General features: G+C 42.1%; 2 protein-coding genes across 2 annotated transcripts in view; both read left to right on the top strand.

Moving 5' to 3' along the window:
* SLC26A8 (solute carrier family 26 member 8) overlaps positions 1–22,550 on the top strand; it is a 66,249-nt gene that overhangs the window by 39,370 nt on the left and 4,329 nt on the right. The window contains 9 exon segments of the mRNA XM_065885952.1: positions 2,545–2,692; positions 4,228–4,341; positions 9,628–9,705; positions 15,881–15,976; positions 17,374–17,480; positions 17,562–17,631; positions 18,018–18,110; positions 18,220–18,351; positions 21,624–21,989. Of these exon segments, the coding sequence (XP_065742024.1) occupies positions 2,545–2,692; positions 4,228–4,341; positions 9,628–9,705; positions 15,881–15,976; positions 17,374–17,480; positions 17,562–17,631; positions 18,018–18,110; positions 18,220–18,351; positions 21,624–21,989 (1,204 nt within the window).
* Positions 13,174–15,297, top strand: LOC136128947 (Holliday junction recognition protein-like). The gene is given in 1 exon segment (XM_065885003.1): positions 13,174–15,297. A coding segment is annotated over 1 exon segment (2,124 nt).

Below are 22,550 nucleotides of genomic sequence, written 5' to 3'. Positions count from 1 at the left end.
ATTAACCTTTGCTTATATTTCATCATAAGATTCAAGGGTATAGGTAGAGAAACAAACATTTCAAAAATCTAATTTTAGGTATTGCTTTGAACTCCCTTTTTAATTACCTGTTTAATCACGGTTGCTAGGGACTAGAAAAACTGAACAATTCCACGTCCATGTCCCCTTTTAACTAAATTGCTGACAAAGAATTGAATGTTACAGAAAACATCAGGAAGGAAAGAAACAGTAGTTTATGCTATTATCATACTAAATATTTAAGGTTTACTAACATAGATTTGGGCAATAAATTCATGAAAATTAAAATCTTTTGTGCATCAAAAGACACTATCAACAGAGAAAAAAGACAACTCACAGAATAGGAGAAAATATTTGCAACTCATATATGCTAAGGGATTAACATCCAAAATACATAGAGAACTCCTAAAACGCAACAACAAAAAACCAACAACCTGACTCAAAAAGTGGAGAAAGGACTTGAATAGACATTTTTCCAAGGATGATACACAAATGGCCAATAAACACATAACATGCTCAACATCACTAATCATTTGGGAAATGCAAATCAAAACTACAATAATTCAATAGATACCACCTCACACTCATTAGTGTGACTACTATTTTTTTTTAAAAAAAGACGAAAATAACGAGTGTTGGTGAGGATATGGAGAAAATGGAAATCTTGTGCACTGTTAGTGGGAATGTAAAATGTACAGCCACTGTATGTATGCTGATTCCTCAAAAGATTAAAAATAGAATTGCCAAATGATCCAGCAATTCTACTTCTGGGTATATACCGCCCAAAGTTAAAAGAAGTGTCTTGAAGAGATATTTGTTCACCTATGTCCATAGCAGCATTACTCACAATAGCTGAAATGTGGAAGAAACAATAAGTGTTCATCGATGGATGAATGGATAAGCAAAATGTGTTATAAACATACAATAGAACATTTTTTGACAGTAAGAATATAGTTTTATTTATAGAATTAATAAAAGGAATATGCCACACAAGTATTTTACACACAAAACACCTTAGACACAAAGATATGGAAGTGAATTTTTACAGTTTATTCACATTGAGTCTAGAATACTAGGTGACCCATTGTCACCTTTAAAAAACAGAACCTTGTCACATCTCTTGAATACAAATTAAACAGCTCAGACTGAGTTGGTCGAGGTCACATAGAATCTGGAACTCACTCTAGTCTGTGCCTTTACCCTAACTCTTGAAGCTGCTACACTCATGACAGAATAATTCAGTGGGTGGTGAATCAGACAAAACAAACACCAAACAGACTCTCCTTCACAGCATGGCAGGTGTGAGGGAAAGATAAACTTTAAACAAAGCTGTATTTATCTCGCAACAATGCCCCAACTGGAGCACTTTTTTTTTTTTCCTATAGACAGATACTCCTAACACACGATTCTTCTGCTGCTCAAGAACCTTCAATGGCTCCCTAGTGCCTATGAACTCACAATGGCAGCATGTTAAGGCTGGACTTTTCTTGTTTGTGACTAGCCCCAGTGGCTTAGCTGAAATTGTCTGAGATTTGATTGGAATTCAGTATTAATTGTGAAGTTGGAGAGAGAGACTGAAGGCTTCATAACAGTTCTGGAATGTGCTTAATTTGGGCACTGAAAATCCAAATATTTTAGCATTCAACTCCCCTCATACAATAGAATATTATTCAGCCTTAAAAAGGAAGGAAATTCTGACATATACTACAACATAGATGAACCTTGAGGACGTTATGCTAAGTGAAATAAGCCAGTCAGAAAAAGACAATTACTATATGATTCCACTTATCTGAGGTACTTAGTAGTCAAAATCACCAAGACAGAAAGTAAAATGCTGGTTGTCAGAGCTGGGGGGAGGGAGAAATGGAGAGTTATTGATTAATAGTTATAGAGTTTCAGTTTTACAAGACGAAGGAGTTATAGAGTAGATGGTGGTGATGGTTGCACATTATGAATGTATTTAATACCACTGAACAGTACATTTAAAAATGGCTAAGATGGTAAATCATGTTATGTGTCTTTTACCCAATTAAAATAATTGGGGGGAAAAAGGTGTGGATAAGAATCAGAAGCAATTTTTACAAAGGACAATGACTAAAATTATACCCTAAAACATTTGAGTTCGACTAGCAGGGAATACATGGAGCTTTTTAGCTCTAAACCCTCTTAGATGTGATATATGCCTATTGCTTACCCACTGGTATGGTCTCAAACAGTGTAAATAAACTATTTTTCATCGATTTTTGTAGTTTTGCCTGTCCTATCTGTTACCATTGGTACATGGCAGAAACCTTGAACTAGAAGATAGCAGAGCACGTTCTCTTAATGGCTTTTGTAACCTGGCCTGAGTTGCTGGCAGTTTTGGCAAGCTGCTGCCTGAGTTGCTCTTCTTATCTCTTATTTTTATTTTTTTTAAAAAGGGTCAGACCTTTTGAAATGGATGATAAAGTACGATAAGGTTGGAGTGGGGGAGATGCCAATAAATGATTCCTGCTATCTAGGAATAATTCCACCATTTTATTCCAGCTTCCTGTTTCCTGTAACGCCAGATATGAGCAATCTTACTGAAGTTCTTTTAGAAGCGTTCTCCTTAGCTTTAGTGAGCTCCTCTCTGCTCATATTTCTGGGCAGGAAGATTGCCAGTTTCCATAACTATGATGTCAATTCCAACCAGGTGAGAGGACAGGCCTTTCTATTACTTTCTGTGACCCTTTAATCTTTGTTCTCTAACCTTAGCCTGCAGTTAAAATGAAGACTGGAGTTTTCTGTAACCAGAGAGTCCCTTGGACCATGATTTGAATTACAATTACCAAAGGATGTTGTAAAAATTTATTTTTAATTATTTATTTATTTTTGGCTGCGTTGGGTCTTCGTTGCTGTGTGGGGACTTTCTCTAGTTGAGGCGAGTGGGGGCTACTCTTCGCTGTGGTGTGCGGGCTTCTCACTGTGGTGGCTTCTTTTGTTGCGGAGCACAGGCTCTAGGCACGCAGGCTTCAGTAGTTGTGGCACGTGGGCTCTAGAGCAGAGGCTCAGTAGTTATGGCACACGGGCTTAGTTGTTCCACGGCCTGTGACATCTTCCCAGACCAGGGCTCGAACCTGTGTCCCCTGCATTGGCAGGCGGATTCTTAACCACTGCGCCACCAGGGAAGTCCTACCAGAGGATTTTTGAGAAGTGTGGCATACTTAACTCTGAAGCCACTTGAATTAATGTGTGTGGTTACTCTAGAACAGATATGGTGTAGGGAGGCAAGAAGGTAATGTATGACATCATGTTGTTAAGCTAGCAGAGTTCCTCTCCTCTCCTTTTATCTTCCTTTCCACCAAGTCCTTAAAAGTCAACCACACGCCAAAGCACGATAAGAAATGCAGTGGAGGGACTTCCCTCGTGGTCCAGTAACTGACTCCGCTCTCCCAATGCAGGGGGCTCCGGGTTCCATCTCTGACCAGGGAACTAGAACCCACGTGCCACAACAAAGTGTTCGCATGCCGCAACTAAAGAGATCCCACATTCCACAACGAAGACCCAGTGCAGCCAAGTAAATAAATAAATATTTTTTAAAAAGAAATGCAGTGGAATATCAAAACTAGGATAATAAAACAATTGAGTTGGCCTCCCAGAAATAGTCCTTCTCATTTTCTTTTTTTTAGTCTCCGACCATTTTGAGTTTGGCTTTTTCCCTAGAAATTAAAAAGGGAATATGGGGACTTCCCTGGAGGTCCAGTGATTAGAACTCAGTTCTTTCACTGCCGTGGCCCCAAGGTTCAACCCCTGGTCGGGGAACTAAGATCCTGCTAGCCGCTTGGCACGGCCTGGTGGCCTAATGGTTAGGATTCCGGGCTTTCACTGCCTGGCCCGGGTTCAATCGGTGTCCCACTTTGACTTTAGGATAGCATAGAAGGAAGCAAGAAAAACAGTACTATATTTCTCCCTGTCATCCTAATTCCCAGCAATCATGCGGAAGAGAATAACAAGGCAAATGTCTCATTTACTCACTTTGAAAAAGGATTTTCCTTATGATCTCTAGCTAAAATGAAGAAATCAGATTTACCATCTTTCACTTCTTTCCAATAATATTTCAGTGTTATTTGAAGTGATGTACACAACCCTATCTTCATGCATAAGAAATAACAGTATACCTTTAGTTCAAACTCAGATCAGCCTTCTTTGACAAACAGTAGGCCTAAAGTATTTGCCATTTCTTTACAGGATTTAATAGCCATTGGCCTTTGCAATGTCGTCAGTTCATTTTTCAGATCTTATGTGTTTACTGGTTCTGTTGTCAGGACTATTATCCAGGATAAAACTGGAGGAAGACAACAGGTATGTGAAATAGAATTTGATCTCTAATATAGAAAGACACTTAGGTCTATTCATATGTATATTCACAGAAGGGGATTATATTAGTTTAACTATGTTACTGTTTTAATGTGATGCTTGTTTGGGAAAAATTTGGATTTCATGCTTGGCTTATTTTTTGATTAGATTTTGTCTTAAAAGCTATCTGTCAATGTGGAACTTGAAAGTCATTTTCTATAAAAATACTGTTCTGTTAAAGGCTTCTATATATTAGCCCACAAAAAGCTACTTTCCGTGTAACATACCTAAAAGATAATATTTCGGTTAAACCAACCATCACCTATTAACATTTTTTTCTATGGGGAGCTATATTCTCAGCCCTAGTCTGGGAAAATAATAATATAACTCTCTCCTTCCTGACAGCAGAACTAGAAACTTTCCTGGCTTCCTCAAAGGGCATGACAAGAGGCTTTCATGATAGAGAATAAAGTCTTTGTCTAGGTGAGCTTAGGGAATTTATGACCATTCTACCTTTGTGTAAGAGAAAATTATCTAGGTCAGACCCTCTTCAGACCCTGAATTAGTAAACTAAATATATAGGGTATGGAAGGGAAGAAGGAAAGGGAAAACGTTGGCAGAGAAGGCTCTAAAGGCAAGCTCTCTAATTGTAGGTAAGAGATTTTTTAAAATTTTATTTATTTCATTTATTTATTTTTGACTGTGTTGGGTCTTTGTTGCTGCGCACGGGCTTTCTCTAGTTGCGGCGACCAGGGGCTACTTTTCGTTGTGGTGCACGGGCTTCTCATTGCGGTGGCTTCTGGTGTAGCAGAGCACGGGCTCCAGGCGTGTGGGCTCAGTAGTTGTGGCTCACGGGCTCTAGAGCGCAGGCTCAGTAGTTGTGGCACACGGGCTTAGTTGCTCCATGGAATGTGGCATCTTCCTGGACTAGGGCTCGAACCTGTGTCCCCTGCATTGGCAGGCAGATTCTTAAACACTGAGCCACCAGGGAAGCCCGGCAAGAGAGTTTTTAAGTCCAATGTTCATGAGTTTTAAACTGACTAGATAAAAGTTACAACTTGACAACATGAGAGGTGTCCCATCTCAGTTATATAGCATGATTAAGTGTCAAAGAACTATCAGAATTGAACCTGGAGTAAGCCCATGGAATGAGTCCGGGGATCAGGAGGCACAGAAACAGTGACAGAAGTCAAAGACAAGCTTAGGCCACAGCAGCACAGTAGGGAGGTATAGCCATGGTCAAAAAGTAAAGTGTCAGAAGAATGGACACTGAATTTGAATGGGGAAAGATAAAGTGTCACAGTCCATGGGTAAATATAAGTGAAATATAAGGTGAAAGCTAATAAAAGTCAGAAGATTGGGCAGAGGTGAGAACACGGGTCTAGAGTAAGCCCATACCACATGATTTTATGTGGACTGAGTTTTTTTGTCATAGAGCTTCTGCCAGACACATTGGCCTTTAAGGTGTATGTAGCTGTTTTGTACTACTATTTGACCAAAAGAAGGAAGATGAGTTACGTTAAAAAGAAGGATGTTCTATGCAAGTGTGAAAAAATTTTGAAGTCAAAATGAGAGGATTTTATGGTAAGAAAAAATGGAAATTCTGGACAATAGTTCCCACTGACTTGTGACCACACACTTTGTTTATTTAGTATACAAGCATAACAAATTTGGGGAGAAAAGATGCATGTGGTTGGAAAAAACTAAATCATGGTGCAGGTAAAATTAAGTGCAGAATAAATACAATAAATTTTAAAATGCCATAAATATTGCAAGAAGGAGAATGATGGATAAAGTGAGACTTTCATGAATCATTGCAAGAGGGTTAGGATATGTATAGATGGAGGGAGGGAAGAAGGGCTTCAGTTCAGCCTCAGAGTTGCCTTTAGCCTGTTGGACAAAGTGCCTGCTTCAGAGGTTGCTGATGGCTCTCATTCTGTTTTCTGCTATGGCATTGTTCTTCCCTACCAATGACATCTCTCTTTGTGGTACAGTGACCCTTCAAAGGGAAGGGTCATATGTCCCCAGGGATACTGGTAAGTCCTTCCCCAAGACCCTGACTTGCCCAGGGCAAATTGCTGGTTCAAGCAGAGAATGCCCCTGACCCTGGCCCTCCACATTGGAGCTACCCCACCTCCAATAAGTTTCTGATCTGGACTCATTCAGCCTTCTTCATCCCATAGCAGGGGTTATTCTCTCCACCCTTTTTCTCTGGGGACTTTTGATTCACTCTGCCTGAGAACACCCCCACTTTTTCAAAGCTCCTCAGGACTGCAGGAAAGAGAGGCTAGGGGGCTGGCTCTGAACCTCTCTGACATGACTTGTCACCAGGAGCCACTTATGTATATATGTATTATGTATGTGTGTATGTATGTATGTGTGTATGTATGTATGTCTGACATAAATACAAACTGTATAAAATGTGTCTGGATTTCACTTTAATTTCTTCCTGTCTAGAACCCACGTGTCTTTACTGGTTGTAGCAAAACCTATCAGCCCTTCCAGCCATGGCCTGGGCCTGCTGATCCAGTTCTGACCACTATGCTTCCCTCTTCTCTATGATTGGGTTCCTTTCCTTGTTCTCTGCTTTCCAAGGACCAGCCTTCTTGCCTTGTCCCCAGGCTCCCAGAACTGCTTTTAAAAATGAGTTATTGGGGGGCTTCCCTGGTGGCGCAGTGGTTGGGAGTCCGCCTGCCGATGCAGTGGACCCAGGTTCACGCCCCGGTCTGGGATGATCCCACGTGCCGTGGAGCGGCTGGGCCCGTGAGACATGGCTGCTGAGCCTGTGCGTCAGGAGCCTGTGTTCCACAACGGGAGAGGCCACACAGTGAGAGGCCCGCATACCAAAAAAAAAAAAAAAAAAAATGAGTTATTGGGCTTCCCTGGTGGTGCAGTCGTTGAGAGTCTGCCTGCCGATGCAGGGGACACGGGTTCGTGCCCCAGTCCGGGAAGATCCCACATGCCACGGAGCGGCTGGGCCCATGAGTCATGGCCGCTGAGCCTGCACGTATGGAGCCTGTGCTCCGCAACGGGAGAGGCCATAACAGTGAGAGGCCCGCGTACCACAAAAACACAAAAAACAAAAAAGTTAGTTATTATTTTAAAAAAGAAAAGAAAAAAATTATCAAAGAGAGAAATGAGCTGTGCTCTTTTTAGAGGAAGCAGATAGGGCAGTGGAGAGAGCCTGGATTTTGGAGTCAACTGGTCAGATGGATTGAAACCTGACTCAGTAGTTCTAGATGTGTGACCCTGGGCAAGTTACTTTCACTTTCTGAGGCTCTAGTCCTTATCTGTAAAATGCGGATAAGGATAACCTTTCAGTTGTGAGATTTAAACTGGATGACAATAGTGCCCACTACAGTGCGTGCCACTTAAGATGTTCGAATATCAGAGCTTCCACCCCAGGTCCCTAGTGCCCTGGCTGGTCCATGGTAATGTACTGTCCGCTGCTTATGGAGCATTTGGTGTCTGAGGGTCTGCATGTCAGTAGTGGCTGTGTTTTATGCGACCTCACATTGCCTTGAATCCCCAGAAAGAAAGTAGAGTCAGTCTTTGTTCAAGAAAGCCTGGAAGAGTGATGGAAAATCAGAGCAGAAAAGCAAAAAATGCATGAGATGTAAAGTTGTACATGCTCGTTGTCTCTAGACCCTGTTCAGGCACTGAGTCTGGGATTCTGAGAGCCATCAAGCATCCTCTTAAGGCACAATGCCACCAAGGATGGCCCTCTGATCCCAAAGCCCACCCCTTTGCGTGTGCAGCCATGGGGGACACACAATTATTGGCAGGCCTCCCTGAACAGCAAGTTTTATGGGATTCAGTGTCTGGTTTGTGCTCATTTTAAACTAGGTTTATACAGCTAATTTTGGTGTCTGTATGTCTTCGCTTCCTTAAAAATAATCAGAAGAATTTTGGAGAAAGGAGTAGAAGGAAGGAAAAGTCCTGATATATTTTCCTTTGCTAATCAAAGCAGTTTCTTCTTATAGTGCAAGACTGCCTGAAGCTAGACTCTAAAACTCGATGCAGCAACAGGCTGATATGTACATTGGCTGGAGGAACTTATGTCTTCAGTTACCTTTTTTTAGTTCCACAGTGTATAGAATGTTTGCCATGAGAACTTCCTGAGGTTCAGTTACAGTGATCCATTCTCCTGAATCCTTCTCCCTTCACTCTTCTCTCAAGGTTCAACTTTTCCATGTTGGCTTGGTCCCATTAGCTGTGCATCAGCTGGGATGGGGAAAGAAGGAAGTAGGATGTTGATTTCATTGCAATTATTTTCAGCGATCCATTTACATGGCAAATAGCAGTGAGTAGTGAGAGGGAATCCAGTAGGAAGTTATTTTTTTCACACCTAATAAAAAAAGAGAAAAAAAGTTAGAGAATCATTGCTGAGTGGTCACTTAATGGTTTAGATTTAAGGTTGCTTGTTCTTGCTTGTATATGCCATTGTTTTGATTTGTGGTTACATACAGTTTATTCCCCCTCCACCCCCATCACAGTGGGAAATTACGCTGCTTTATATTATTTTTTCTTAGTAGGGGCTTAAACAATGGAAATTTATCAATAGAGGATATAATGATTCAAGATTATGTCCAGAGAGCCTTGAGATTATAAAGGGAACTATGCTTCTTAGCTTTCTACCTGTATTTGCCAATCTGAATCACTGCTTACCAAGTAGTACTGAGCCCAGAGTAGTCAACCCAGGTGGGATAGGACCCAGAGCTCCTATATACAGCCCTGACTCATGTGCATAACCTTTTTTGATGGCAGTGAGGCAGAGGGAAACTGAAGTAGGGAAATCAGAAGTGAATATCGTGGTGTTTTTAAGATGAAGCCCCACTGAAGCTGTTAGATGGGAAGTTATCCAGGCTCCAAAAGAGCGAGGTGGAATGGTTGGGATTTTAGGTCTGACAGCGATGAGTCTACCAGGGCTTTTCTGAACTGTTCAAAGAAGGGTTAAATTTAGGATGAAACGCAGGCTGGATTTTAGGAGACTTCAGAGTCATAGCACAAAGCTATGGCAAGAAAGATTCAGATATCCAAGACAATCTGGGACTTTTCAGAAAGCCTCCATACGTCCAATCAACAAGAATTTATTGAGTACCTAGTATGTGTTTAGCACTTTGACAGGACCTGAAAATGTCAGTTCACCAAAAATGCACTTATGCTGGATGGTTATACTCAACCCCTTTTAAGAAAAAAATGACATGCTTCTCACCAAGCAGAAGGCCTCAGTTGCAGACACGGACAAATGCATTCCTGATGGTCTCTCTCCAACTGGCTCTGTCTCCTCAGTTTGCATCTCTGGTAGGCGCAGGTGTGATGCTGCTCCTGATGGTGAAGGTGGGACGCTTTTTCTACAAGCTGCCAAATGTAAGTAGAACTAATCAAATAGCTAAGTCAAGAAAGAATGGATCTCCAGATTACATCTTGGTGGGGCATCTCTGAGGAGAACTGCATTCAACTGATCCCTAGTGGTGGCCCCAGCCTATTTCTAGTTCCTTTTCTTTAAAATAACAGCCACTGCCTCACAGGATTGGGAGTTAAATAAGATAATATGTATAATAGAGAGAGAATGGTTTTGAGCTAGTAATAAGCACTCAAACAATTGTTATTCTTCTCGTTCCCGTTAATCTTTTTTTTTTTTTTTTTTTTCTGCTTAAGCTATAAAGTAAGCTTTGGAAGTAAGGATTCAGTTAAACATGACCAAAATAGACTCTGATGCCAGAACACCCAATACCACCACAGACTTGGAAGCTCATTGTGCATTCATGCCATCTGTTTTCCTAAATAGTTTCCAGAAGTCCTTGTTCTGCATTCATGTGAACTCAATCCCCCTACTGCTGCCACACTGTCTCTTGGTCAGTTCAGAACACTAAAGGCAGCATCTAAAAACTGAGTTTCAACTCTGTGTTCAGCTATGCCTCTATATACTTATGTGCCATTTCTTCCCTTTGTGTGAGACGGATGACCTTACATTTAGAGATGCCAGGTGCATTAATTACTAGCTATAATCGATTTGTTCTAAGTGACAATACAGATCAATGCCCAGTCATCATAATTTCCTTTTAAATTTCCTTAATGTTCCCTTTAGCCATTTTTAGATAGTACTAAGGGAGCGGGGAGGAGATTTTATTCCTGGTGCAGCAGCTTGGTTACACACTGAGATGGCAGTCCCTAAGCTGGAGTGGTTGTAAATATTATGCCCATCCTTTTGAATGCGTTTATTCCACCTGGTAAATATCAGGTTTCAGTAGAGCAGGACCATCTCAAGGCTGTTGCTGCCTTCTGCTCTTGTGATTCAGGGACCTTGGAAACCAGCCATGGAATATATGCATGGTGGGTGGGATTAAGCTTCTGTTTATCACACAAGCTGTCCTCTGATTCCCAGCAGAAGCCATCTACAGAATTTAGTTTATATAGCACCTTTGGTGCTATAACTCTTGGGAGTCTATTTTCGGAGGGCCACTCACTAATTTACTTTGAACAATGATATTTTTCCATCCTAGAAGAGTCAGAATTTTAAAAAATCTCAAATAAAAATCTGTCAGAATTCACTGAAGGGTAGTGATAAAAGTAGGTAAGCCCTCCCTTACTATAAATATGTTGGGGATAGAACAGCCCTTGCTTTTGGCCAACCCTGTTATGGCATGTTATTTTTATATCATCTAGTTAGGATGTTTCTGGGTGAGAAAATGTGAATACAATCTGATCAGAGGAATATCTGAATTTCTATAACACTGGGACTTTATGAGTATTAAACTACAAATGATTCCTTCCTTCTTTGAACGACTGTGGATAGCTTGTTGCAAAATCCTTAGGAGAGTAATTGGTGGAACATCCTGGCTAGGATCTCAACTAGTTAGCAACAGAACCAACATAAATTTTTAAAAAACGTAATACAGGGACTTCCCTGGCAGTCCAGTTGTTAGGACTTCGTCTTCCAGTGCCCGGGGTACGGGTTCGATCCCTGGTCAGAGAGCTAAGATCCCACATGCCTCATGGCCAAAAAACCAAAACATAAAACAGAACAAAATATTATAACAAATTCAATAAAAATTTTTAAAAAATAGTCCTCATCAAAAAAAAATCTTTTTAAAAACCCATAATGCAAATAGTATATTCAATATTGTTCCAATTTTGTGTGAAAAAATACATAGGCTATACCAAAATGTTAACAATGGTTATCTCTTGTATGATGGAAATTATATATAAATTCAATTCTTCTTTATACATGAGCACGTTTTATCTTAATATTAAGAAAGGTAAGGGCTTCCCTGGTGGCGCAGTGGTTGAGAGTCTGCCTGCCGATGCAGGGGACGCGGGTTCGTGCCCCGATCCGGGAAGATCCCACATGCCGCGGAGCGGCTGGGCCCGTGAGCCATGGCCGCTGAGCCTGCGCGTCCGGAGCCTGTGCTCTGCAATGGGAGAGGCCACAACAGTGAGAGGCCCGCGTACCAGAAAAAAAAAAAAAGAAAGGTAAAAATTTTATTGTATATTATGTCATGAAAAGATTTGTTTCCTCTTCATACTCCATACCTCAAGCCAAAACTCTGGTTAAAGCCCTATGAAGTTGAATTTCTTATCTTTCCTACCACATCTCCCTGCAAATTGTGGAAATTTTGGGAGATTCTTGACTGGAAAGAAGATGAAGATGGGAAACAAGTAATTTCTGCTGACTTCATCTTTGTTCTTCCCTCCTCTACTGACCTGTTAAGACCAAGTGGTCACTGAGTAACCTCAGAAAATAAGAGTAAGCTTGGATCCAGTCCATTCCTGATGATAGGATCAGTTCTAATTCCCAGGCAGAGTATATAGAAGAGAGGATGGCTAGGAAAAGGATGAGAAATGTTTCTTCAAGTAGGTTCGATTCTACTTTGAGGCCCTGATGATTTTACATCCCTATGAGTATCCATCTTCATTTTCTTACATTTAAGACACTTTCTTTCCCTTAGAAAGGGAGACGTGCTTACTTCTAAAACTTTGGAAAATTCACAATAGATAAAAATCTATTTTTTAGATAGACTGGTTACACACTGAGGTGGCAGTCTCTGAAGCCATAGTCACAAATAAACCACTATTAACATTTTGGCATATATCTAACCAATATTATTCTCTATAAATAGATAATACTTTGCATAATTGTGATCTAACTGTACAATCTGGTATTCTTGTTTTAATTTAATATGTAGCATGATACTCCATACTATAACTTAATCATCTTAAATTAGGTTATCTGAATTTTTGTTATTATAAATAACACAACAGTGAGCAATTTTATACATCTACCGTTTTCTATATTTAAGATAGATTTCTAAGAGTAAAACAAAATTTCTGTGTGAAAGCATATTAGCATTTCTTGATATATTGCCAAATTATTTTCCAAAAGGGCAATACTCAACACCCATTTTTATGGGATGTCCTCAATGTTTTAAATTTGCTAATTTAATTTGATGGACAAAAATTGGTATCTTATTGTTGAAATAATTGTAGTACATCATGATTAGACTTGAAAAAAGCCCAACTGAAACTATTTCAGCATTCCTGTGAGTGGAAATTCTCTTAATTTGTCACCCCTGCTGAGAATGGTTTCTAAGCAACATCGGTAACATAGATTATGTCAAGCAAACTAGACAAAGCAAGGCCAAGTAGGCAAAGATAAGAAAAATGGCCAAAGGTGCCAGCCTCCCTGAGGGCTTGCCTCAGACACCAAAGTGACAACATGGAAGCAGAAGGGGCTAGATGATCATAACCTGCGGGTACTCTTCCTCTCACTGTCAGGGTAAGTAATCAGTGACCTGAATCTAAAAGGGGCTTGTGGATTTTGGCTGTCCGAGCACCATGGAGGGCGAGGTCCTGGGAGAGGACGTGCTGCTGCGGAAGCTCAGGGACAGCCGCCACCGCTTCCAGAGGCGCATGCAGCAGCTGATAGAGAAGTACAACCAGCCCTTCGAGGACGCCCCGGTGGTGCAGATGTCCACGCTGACCTACGAGACGCCCCAGGGATTGCGAATTTGGGGAGGAAGATTAATAAAGGAAAGAAATACAGGACAAATCCAGGGGTCCATGGTGAAGACGGACGACAGGACAGATGGACCCATGCGAGTCCCAGCTGGAGGTCATGAGCTTCCCTTGCCCTGCACACAAGGTGAGGATTCAATAAGCAGTGGTACTGATACAACTTTATTCCAAGAAGATGTGGTTGCTGGTAACTTGATGCCTGCAGTGCCCTGGAGCCCATTGAAAAATGAGCTAAGGAGGAAGTACTTGACACAAGTGGATATCCTGCTGCAGGATGAAGGGTGTTTGGAGTGTGCCAGTTACGGAGAGGGAAAGGACACCCGTGTGACCCTGGTCCCTTCATTGGCCTCGCCCGCCAGGCCTGCCCGAGGATACTACGGTGGCATCTCTGAAGAGAGCCCCGGTGGCCCATTTCAGCCAACCTCATTGCCCAGAGAGGGTGATGCTTTGCACTCTTGCTCAGCAGGCCTGGCCCTGGTGCCGAGGGGTGATGGCATCTCCTTATAGGGAGGGACCGGTGGCAGCAGCTTCTCAAGCAGCCCATGCTCTGAGGCTGAGGACGTCTGCAATGCAACACTCAGTGATCTGTACGCGGGCATGCTGCACTCCATGAGCTGCCTGCTGGGTGTGAGGCCCTCCTGCGTCATCTCCACCAAGACGTTCATCCGCCAGAACTGGAGCTCCAAGCGGAGGCACAGGTGTAAGAGCAGAATGGACAGAACGAGCTGCAGAGGAGGCAGGCGCTCTCGGAGGCGTCCCCAGGAGAGACGTCCACCCGGCTCCGAACCTGCGAAGGACGTGGCAGTGTTAAGAGATCGCGAGAACGTACTCGATGTTTCTGACCATAAGATGGGTTTAAAATTGGGAAGGGCTTTTTTTGAAGTAAACAAACCCCAGATCCACGCATTCGCTTCACATTGGAAGGAGCTTCCGAGAACGCCTCAGAAGCATCATTCTTCATTGACTTACTTAGACTCCAGTGCAGTGTATCATCTTGATCAGGAAAATAGATTCATGACATTAAAGTGGTTGATTTCTCCTGTAAAAATAGGTTCTAGACCCAGAGTACCGCCGGGCGAGGGAGGGAATCGTTATAGGGAGATCGAAATCAGATTTGACAAGCTTCATCAGGAATATTGCTCGAATCTTAGGAAGCAGCCCTGCCTGACTTACCTTCCCGGCTCCTCGGCTGTGGATGTGTACAGAGGTGGTCCAGCAAGCCCTGGTAGCCCCCAGGGCGTAGAAGCCCACAGGCCGAGTAGCCCTCTCTGCAGAGCAAAAGCTAAGAGGTTGAGTGAGGCTTTTGAAAGCCTGGGCAAAGGATCTATCAGAGAGGGTAGCTGCCCACCAAAGAGTGATTCCTTCCCTTCACTTTCAAAGACCAACTCCACGTGTAGCCCGGGCCGCTCGGAGCAGACCTCTGACCTTGCTTGTCAAGGAAATGATCTGGGAGGATTTAGGAAGTCAGTATCACTCAACAAAGCCATTTCAGTACCCAGGGTACAACCTCCAGCCTGTGCCAGGGATCGTCACGATGACATTAAAGAAAAATTTGACAAGCTTCATCAAAAGTATTGCCAAAAATCGCTTCAGCAGACGCAGGTGCCTTTATGTACCAGAGCATCTCCAGATAAAGCAAGTGTGGGAGTTTGTTATCAAAAAGAAGACTTCTCAGGAAAATTCCATCCAGACTCTGGCTCCCAGGGTCCCCCAAACTTGTCATCGTCACCCCAGCAGAGCATTAAAAGTCCCCTCGGCTCAAACACAATTAGGGCCCCTCCATCTACAGGTGTTGCTCTCGATGCCAGCTGGGGTCATCAAGTCCCCACAAAACGACGCCGATTATCAGACCCTCAGGTGTGCAGACGGTGGGCTGGACCCTGGGATTTCTCACCTGTGGGCAGAGCCATCCCGAGGCCTGGGGAAGAGGCTGGCTTTTCATAGGTCACCTGGGAAGAGAAGAAGAGGAAAGAACAACACATCTTTCAGGATGGAAGAGAAAAGTGATTTCGTGTTAGAAAACCTCAAAGCTGAAAATCTATTGCCAAGTTATTCTGAAGTATTCCCTCTTGCCTCTCTGATTTTTGTGTATTTTTTTAAATTCTCAAGAATATGTGACAACTTGCTTTGCTTATCTGCCCTTCAAAGCAAATTTCTATGAAATTGATTCTGTTGAGATGACTCTCTGGGTTCTTGGAAATTATTTGAATAAAGTTGACCAATTTAAAAAATAAATAAATAAATAAAAAATAAAAGGAGCTTGTGGTAGCTGTACCGGCCAAATGAGTGACCTGGCTTTGCCTTGTTTTGTGCGTTTGACAAATTATGGAGGTGAGCAGAGAAAAACGTGGAGAAAACTTATTTGATTAGACAATGAGTCAAAGCATGGACCTGGTATTTTTATGAAATATCAGTGCATAATATCTCTGAGTGGCAAGGCTGACTAACTCTCTGTGGTACCTTTGTGGAAATTTGGGAGTTTTACCCCAGAAAGGAAAATGAAGCAGTGTTTATCTTTTCCCCACAGGCTGTGCTGGCTGGTATTATTCTGAGCAATGTCCTACCCTACCTTGAAACCATTTACAACTTACCCAATCTGTGGAGGCAGAACCAATGTGACTGTGTGAGTGTAGATGTCCTGGGTGGGGTGGGAAGGACGGAGGGGAAGCCTGCAGAGAGAGGAAGAGAACAAACGAAAGAGATCAACCGGAAGGCACTGTCAGATGCCTAGTACTCTCTGATGCCTAGTACTCTACTTTTGCTTTAAGCAGGGAGTCAAGGTTATTGGTGCATGGAAATACCCATTCCAACTATGCAAAGTTAAGTAAAATGCAATTAACTAAGTAGCTGCAGTTACATACAGATCTAGTAAAAAGGGTTTATCATACATCACGTATTTGAATGACTTTTAATCCAGTTAATAGAAATACAATCCAGGATGGGAGACACAAATTCTAACAAGAGAAGGAGGTGTCTTTCCAGGAACAGTAACTGATGGAGCACTCTCCTTCTCTCTAGAGCACAAAACTAGAGGACATAAAGGGGAGACAGCAAGAAATAAAAGATGGGGGATGTGATACAATGAGAGGAGAAGCACTCAGAAGAGGCAAAGAGATAGGAAGAGGGATCATTTTGGAATGCAGGTCCCTGAAAAGTTAAGAGGGGAATGTGGTCCAGGGCGCAGGTAGAGCTTCTAGTCTTAGGAGGAGGGATAGCCCTTCCAAGAGACCTGGAGAGAACGGGGGAAGGTTGAGTGCAGATACTAACAAGTGGCAGGTGGAGGGGGAAGTAAATACTTAAGGGAGTTTCAGCCTATCTTCTTTTTTAAATTTTTATCAGAGTATTATTGATTTACAATGTTGTGTTAGTTTCAGGTATACAGCAAAGTGAATCAGTTATACATATATCCACTCTTTTTTTAGATTCTTCTCCCATATAGGCCATTACAGAGTATTGAGTAGAGTTCCCTGTGCTACAGCAGGTTCTTATTAGTTATCTATTTTGTATATAGTAGTGTGTATATGTCAATCCCAGTCTTCCAATTTATCCCTCCCCCCTCAGCCTATCTTCTATGTGAAAATAAAGTCAACATCACCTGCTGAGAGTGATGGAGAAGGTGGTGGGATAGGGACTTGAAGAGATTCCCAATAACTATCATAGCTCTTAAAATAGCAACCACTAATTTGGTGAGTGTTCTGGGTTGCTTTACAAATCATATTTCTAATCTCAATAAATTCTATAAATCAGATACTATTATTCCTATTTTTCACACGAGGAAACTGAAGTTTTAAGAGAGAATTAAAGAGAGAAGTGACCAAGGATGCATAAAAGAATTGCTAGGTAGCCCTGGGACCCAATCATTTGTGATGGCATCAGTTCATATGGCTGTGGAATTTGTTCTCTAAATCCTAGGTGTTGGGAGAGAAAGGGTAAAGGTGAGTTGAGAAAGAGGACTTGTGATTTTCTCAATTCTGCTTGTTATCACGGTCTTCCTTTTCCCTTCTTCCTCTTTTCCATAAGCTCATTTGGATGGTGACGTTCATATCTGCAATTTTACTGGGACTGGACATGGGATTACTTGTTTCAGTAGCATTTACCTTCTTCATCATCACTGTTCAGTCACACAGGTACTTTGTCTCAGGTAATAGGAGGTGGGCCATGGCAAGGTAAGGCAACTGTAACCTAAAGGCAAATGCATTTACTTTCAGAACTAAGATTCTCCTCCTGGGTCAGATCCCTAACACCAATATTTATAGAAGCTTCCATGACTATCAGGAGGTAAGAATCCAAATCAGTCCCACTCCTTTGCCCAAAGGAAGGGGTGGACCAGGCCTGCTGCCTAGTTTTTCTACAAAACTCCTTTGCTCCTGTCTGCTGCACTGCAGATATGCATTTACAAAGGTGGGGAAAGCGATGCAGCCAGTTAAGGATAATTTTAAAATGTACTTCGGGGGAGGAAGGCCAAGAAAAAGAGAGGTGTGAGGAAATGAAGGGGAAAAGAAGAAAGCAGGAAAAGCATGGGATGAAAATGGGAGGAAGGAATTTGCTAGATCTTGCTTCTTATAAAGAATACAGATTCTCCAGGAGGTTCTAAGGATTATTTTTTCTTACTCCATAAAAGAGCTGAAAAATTTCCCTCAAGTTTACATTTATTTGTCTTGCAGGTTACAAACATTCCAGGGGTGAAGATCTTCCAGTGCTGCAACTCCATTACATTTGTCAATGTTCACTACCTAAAGCGCAAGCTGTTAGAGGGGGTGAAGGCTTTCCTCCCCAGCCTCTCTCTACCTGCTCCCCTCCCCTTCCCCGAGTATTCTCCCCTCCCCCACTCACCATCCGTATGAGACCCCCTCATATGTCTTTCAGGTTGAAATGGTAAAGGTGCCTCTTACAGAAGAAGAAATTTACAGCCTGTTTAATCAAAATGAAGATGGCCCCCAGCAAGGAAAGCTTTGTTGGTGTTTCTGCAACTGTGATGAACCGGAGCCACCACCCAGGGTTAGAAACATGTCTTCTTTTCTGCATTTTCCTCCACATTTTATAAAAAAGAAGTGCACTAGTAGTTTTTTAAAAAAAAGAAAGAAAAGAAAAGAAAATCTAAACCCCCTCAGGGATTTTAACTCTTAGACGAACCATGAGTAATTGGAAATCAAAGATTTCTACTCAGAAATGGAGACACGGGTTCCCTTTCAGGTTCAGATCTTGCCCTGAAAGTAGGAGGCAGGGGGAGATGTCCTGACTCCTGATTCCCTTCTCAATGGCCAGCAACTTATCTGAGCACAGAGTACAGTCTACCTGTTGACTACATTGTCAGTAGTTCCCTGGTTGTCCCTGTTTCCTTGACTTTTATCTTAGCTCCTTGGCTATCTATTTCTGAAAACAAATGACTTAAAGATTGTTTTCTAACTGCAGCAGGGTCAAGGGCAGGCAGGGTCAAGGTGGCTGGGGTTCCCAAGGATCTGTCAGAATCTCCTGATGTCTGCCTGTGACCAGGGAAATGATGATGTGGGGTGGAGGGCAGATAAGCAGACATGGGGATTTTACAGCGTCTGAAGATTATTTTAGCGGATGAGTTGTAGCGCTCATTAATTTCCAACTCAGATTTGGTCTAAATATTCCCTTTCCCCAGGGCAGGGCTGTTCATTTCCAGCTTCAAGGCCTTTCATCCACACAAACACCCTGGAGGAGCAGCTCTATCTACACACACACACACACACACACACACACACACACACACAAGAACACCTCCCATCCCCCTCCTCACCTACAATACCAAGCACCCACTGTCATTGCCATACACCCGAATGGAGCATAGGCTCTACTGAGCTCCTGGAAAATACCAACTTCCCTGCCTCTTAAGAGGACTGCTCTACTACTAGAATTAACACTATCTCTAATTTTTATTTTGTATCCACACTGCACTGAGTATTGTAGAGAGTATTTACAGGACATCAGAAAATACATTTTAGAGTATAATATGATCTAGTATTTATTGATCTCATACTGTGTGCCCAGAACTATGACACTATGAAAAAGGAAAACAAATTTTTAGGGGCCTCTGTCTCCAGGTAGTTCTTTTTTCTTTTTCTCTTTAATTGTGGTATAAAACGCATAACATAAAATCTATCATCTTCACCATTTTTAAGTGTACAGTTCAATAGTGTTAAATATATTCACACTGTTGTGCAATCGTTACGACCATGTACCTCCAGAACGTTTTCATCTCGCAAAACTGGAACTCTGACCCATTAAACAACTCCCCATTTCCTCCTCCTCCCAGCCCCTGGCAACCACGATTATACTTTCTGTTTCTGTGACTTTGACGCTTCCAGATGCCTCATATAAGTGGAATTATACAGTATTTGTCTTTTTGCAATTGCCTTATTTCACATAACATAATATCCTCAAGGTTCATCCAGGTTGTTCTTTTTTTTTTTTTTAATTTTTTCACGGAAAAATTTGAACATATACAAGAGTAGAGACAAGTATAATGAGCCTCTATGTACTCACCATCTACTTTAAGATTTATCACCTCGTATTCAATCTTATTTCATCTATATCCCTACCCACTTACAGCCCCTCAAAATCACAGGATTATTTTGAAGCAATTTATGGAATTTTAATTCAAACTGGGGAGGATTTTCTGGCAGTCCAGTGGTTAAGACTTGGTGCTTTCACTGTTGTGGGCCTGGGTTCAATCCCTGGTCAGGGAACTAAACTGGGCAAACAGCTCTCTATTAATGTGACATTTAAGGCTATTATTGTATTTATCCATCCAAAAATATACATTTTTTTCACATCTCTGAAATTTAGATGCATTGTACAATTGATGGCATTATTATAGTTTAATTTGCAGTGTTTTGTTTGTTTCTTGACAGTACAAAAAGTCATGGTGCATCTTAAAACTGATGAAATAAGATGGTAAACCATACCATGCAGTATTGTTATGTTCTAAATCATGTGTTTATATTCTAACCACTCTAAGACTTCAGTTAAAGAGATTGGCATGAACTCAAAAAGGCAGGGAAACTTCATGGTAGTAATGGACTTAAGCCGGGCAGGAGAGAGAAATTTGGATTTATGTCAGGTAGGAAAAAGAAGGACTCCCAGTCCGTGAATAGGCTTGGACAAAGACACTGAGGTAGAAATAAGCATGGGATCCTCAGAGTAAGAGGCTTGGCTTGGGCAGTAAGTTCAGGCAGATCTGGCGGGAGTGGATTATGAAAGCTCTTGAAAGAGTATAGAGTAGACAGAGAGATAGGGGAGGCTCTCAGAGGTTTCTTCTGCTTGAAGGACCTTGCATCTCCCCAACACTGAGCCAGTGCTCAGCTGTCCCCCAAAGGCCTGGCCTCAGTGACTGTCAAGGCTTGCGGAGCACCTCTCTCCTTTGAACTGTAATATTATCATTTGTCCACAGCACTTTTTTTTTTAGCGATACAATATATACTACCTTGTTAGTTTTAATCTTTACATTTTTTTTCTATTTTTAAATAGAAAAGCAACAAGCAACAATGTTGCTTGTTGTTCACAAGCAACATTATTAGAACAACAGATTTTTCTTAAAGAAACATCACCCCAAAGTATACCACTCTAGCAAATGAACTCTTCATTTTCCCACATGCCTTACAGTTCTTGTCCATTTAGGTTGTTATTCATCCTTTAAATGGACACGTGCCCTCTCCCCAGGTAGAATCTGGTCCCTGTGACTGCAGAGTCAGCATTCACATCTTTCATGCCATTGTAGTCCCGGTGCTTGGTCCTGTCCTTAAGCGACATAGGCCTATTAGGAGCATGAAAGGAGTGAAAGATAAAGACAGCCACACTCAAGTACCTTTTGTCTCCTTAAGGAAATGTGACAGAAGACAGTTTCATTGATAAAAGAAGGAGGTGTTGAGAAAAGGGACTGATGGAAGAAATACTTCAAAGTTCTAGTAGGTGCCGGAGACTAATTAGAATCCAGGGATGAGGGAAAGGAATAAATCAAAGATGATTTAAAGTCTGGCTCACTAAGACAATGAAAATGTCACTGACGCATGTGGGGAAGTCGGGAGGGGTGGCTCTGAGTGGTGAGGATCAGGAAAGATGAACTTGGTTTTAGTCACAAGCTGGAAGTGACAGTGAGATATCTAAGGAAAAAAGGTATAACGCATAGTCTGCAGAGTTTTCCAAGAGAGAGGGAAGTGAGTTAGTAGATAGAAACAGCATAGTTGCAAATGCTTCCAGGCTTGTTTGAGTCTTATCATAGTCCTCCCCTAACTCTGTCATCCCAGGTTGTTTACACAGAACGATTTGAAAGTAAAGGGGACCTCGACTGGTCCTCCATTAACCTGGTCCGCTGCTCACGTTTCAAAATCATGGACACAAGCCAGACTATGTCCGATGACCAAGTACCGTACATAACATCTTGCACATCCCAGAGAAATCCAAACTACAAGGAGGTGGAGAAAGTTTGGCTTTCTGATGAACCCTCTAGGAGCATGTCGATCACACTCCCTGATGCTTCTGAAACTCAGGGTGGGGGTAGAACACTCCTGCCTTACTCGACTTCATCTCTTCTACCCAGCATCCACACCATCATCCTGGACTTCTCCATGGTACATCTTGTGGATGCACAGGCTTTGGTCGTACTAAGACAGGTAAGTACTAAGGAGGCTTTCACAAGAACCCTGATCCCCTCCTACCACCACCATCCCAGACCTGATCCTGATTGAATCCTGTTAGTCACTGGTTAGCTGCTCTGTGACTCCTAGGCCACTAGGAACTTGAGCACCAAAGACGGTTTAAGGTCAACCAGAATAAAAAGAAAATGAAGCAACCCTGATTTACTAAACTAGGGTTGGTTCCCTAACCATGGCATATTATTTCTCAAGGACTGAAAAATAGGAAACTCTTAACACCATTGAAACAGCAATCTGTGCCACACCCAGCAACTCCCAGCGTATCCTGGGAGTTAGCTACAAAAAATGTCAAGAAATAGGTTCAAATGCTACAGAAGAAAGTTCACAAGGAATTCTCCACTATTCAGCTGCTCTAAAAGGCACCCAGGTTTGAAGAAGTTGTGATGAAATGACACCCCAAGCGTGGGGCCACCCGTTCCGGTACCTGTAAGGATCTTCCCCAGTTCCTTCTTCATTGCCTGCATCTTTGGGTGAAAAGGGCAGGAAAGATTTTTCCTTCAAAGCTATGTTCCCTCAGTC

This window comes from Phocoena phocoena, chromosome 10 (genome assembly GCF_963924675.1).
Source record: "Phocoena phocoena chromosome 10, mPhoPho1.1, whole genome shotgun sequence".
NCBI lineage: Eukaryota > Metazoa > Chordata > Mammalia > Artiodactyla > Phocoenidae > Phocoena > Phocoena phocoena.
Note: the sequence above shows the minus strand (reverse complement) of the source record. Positions and strands in the feature narration are given on the sequence as shown.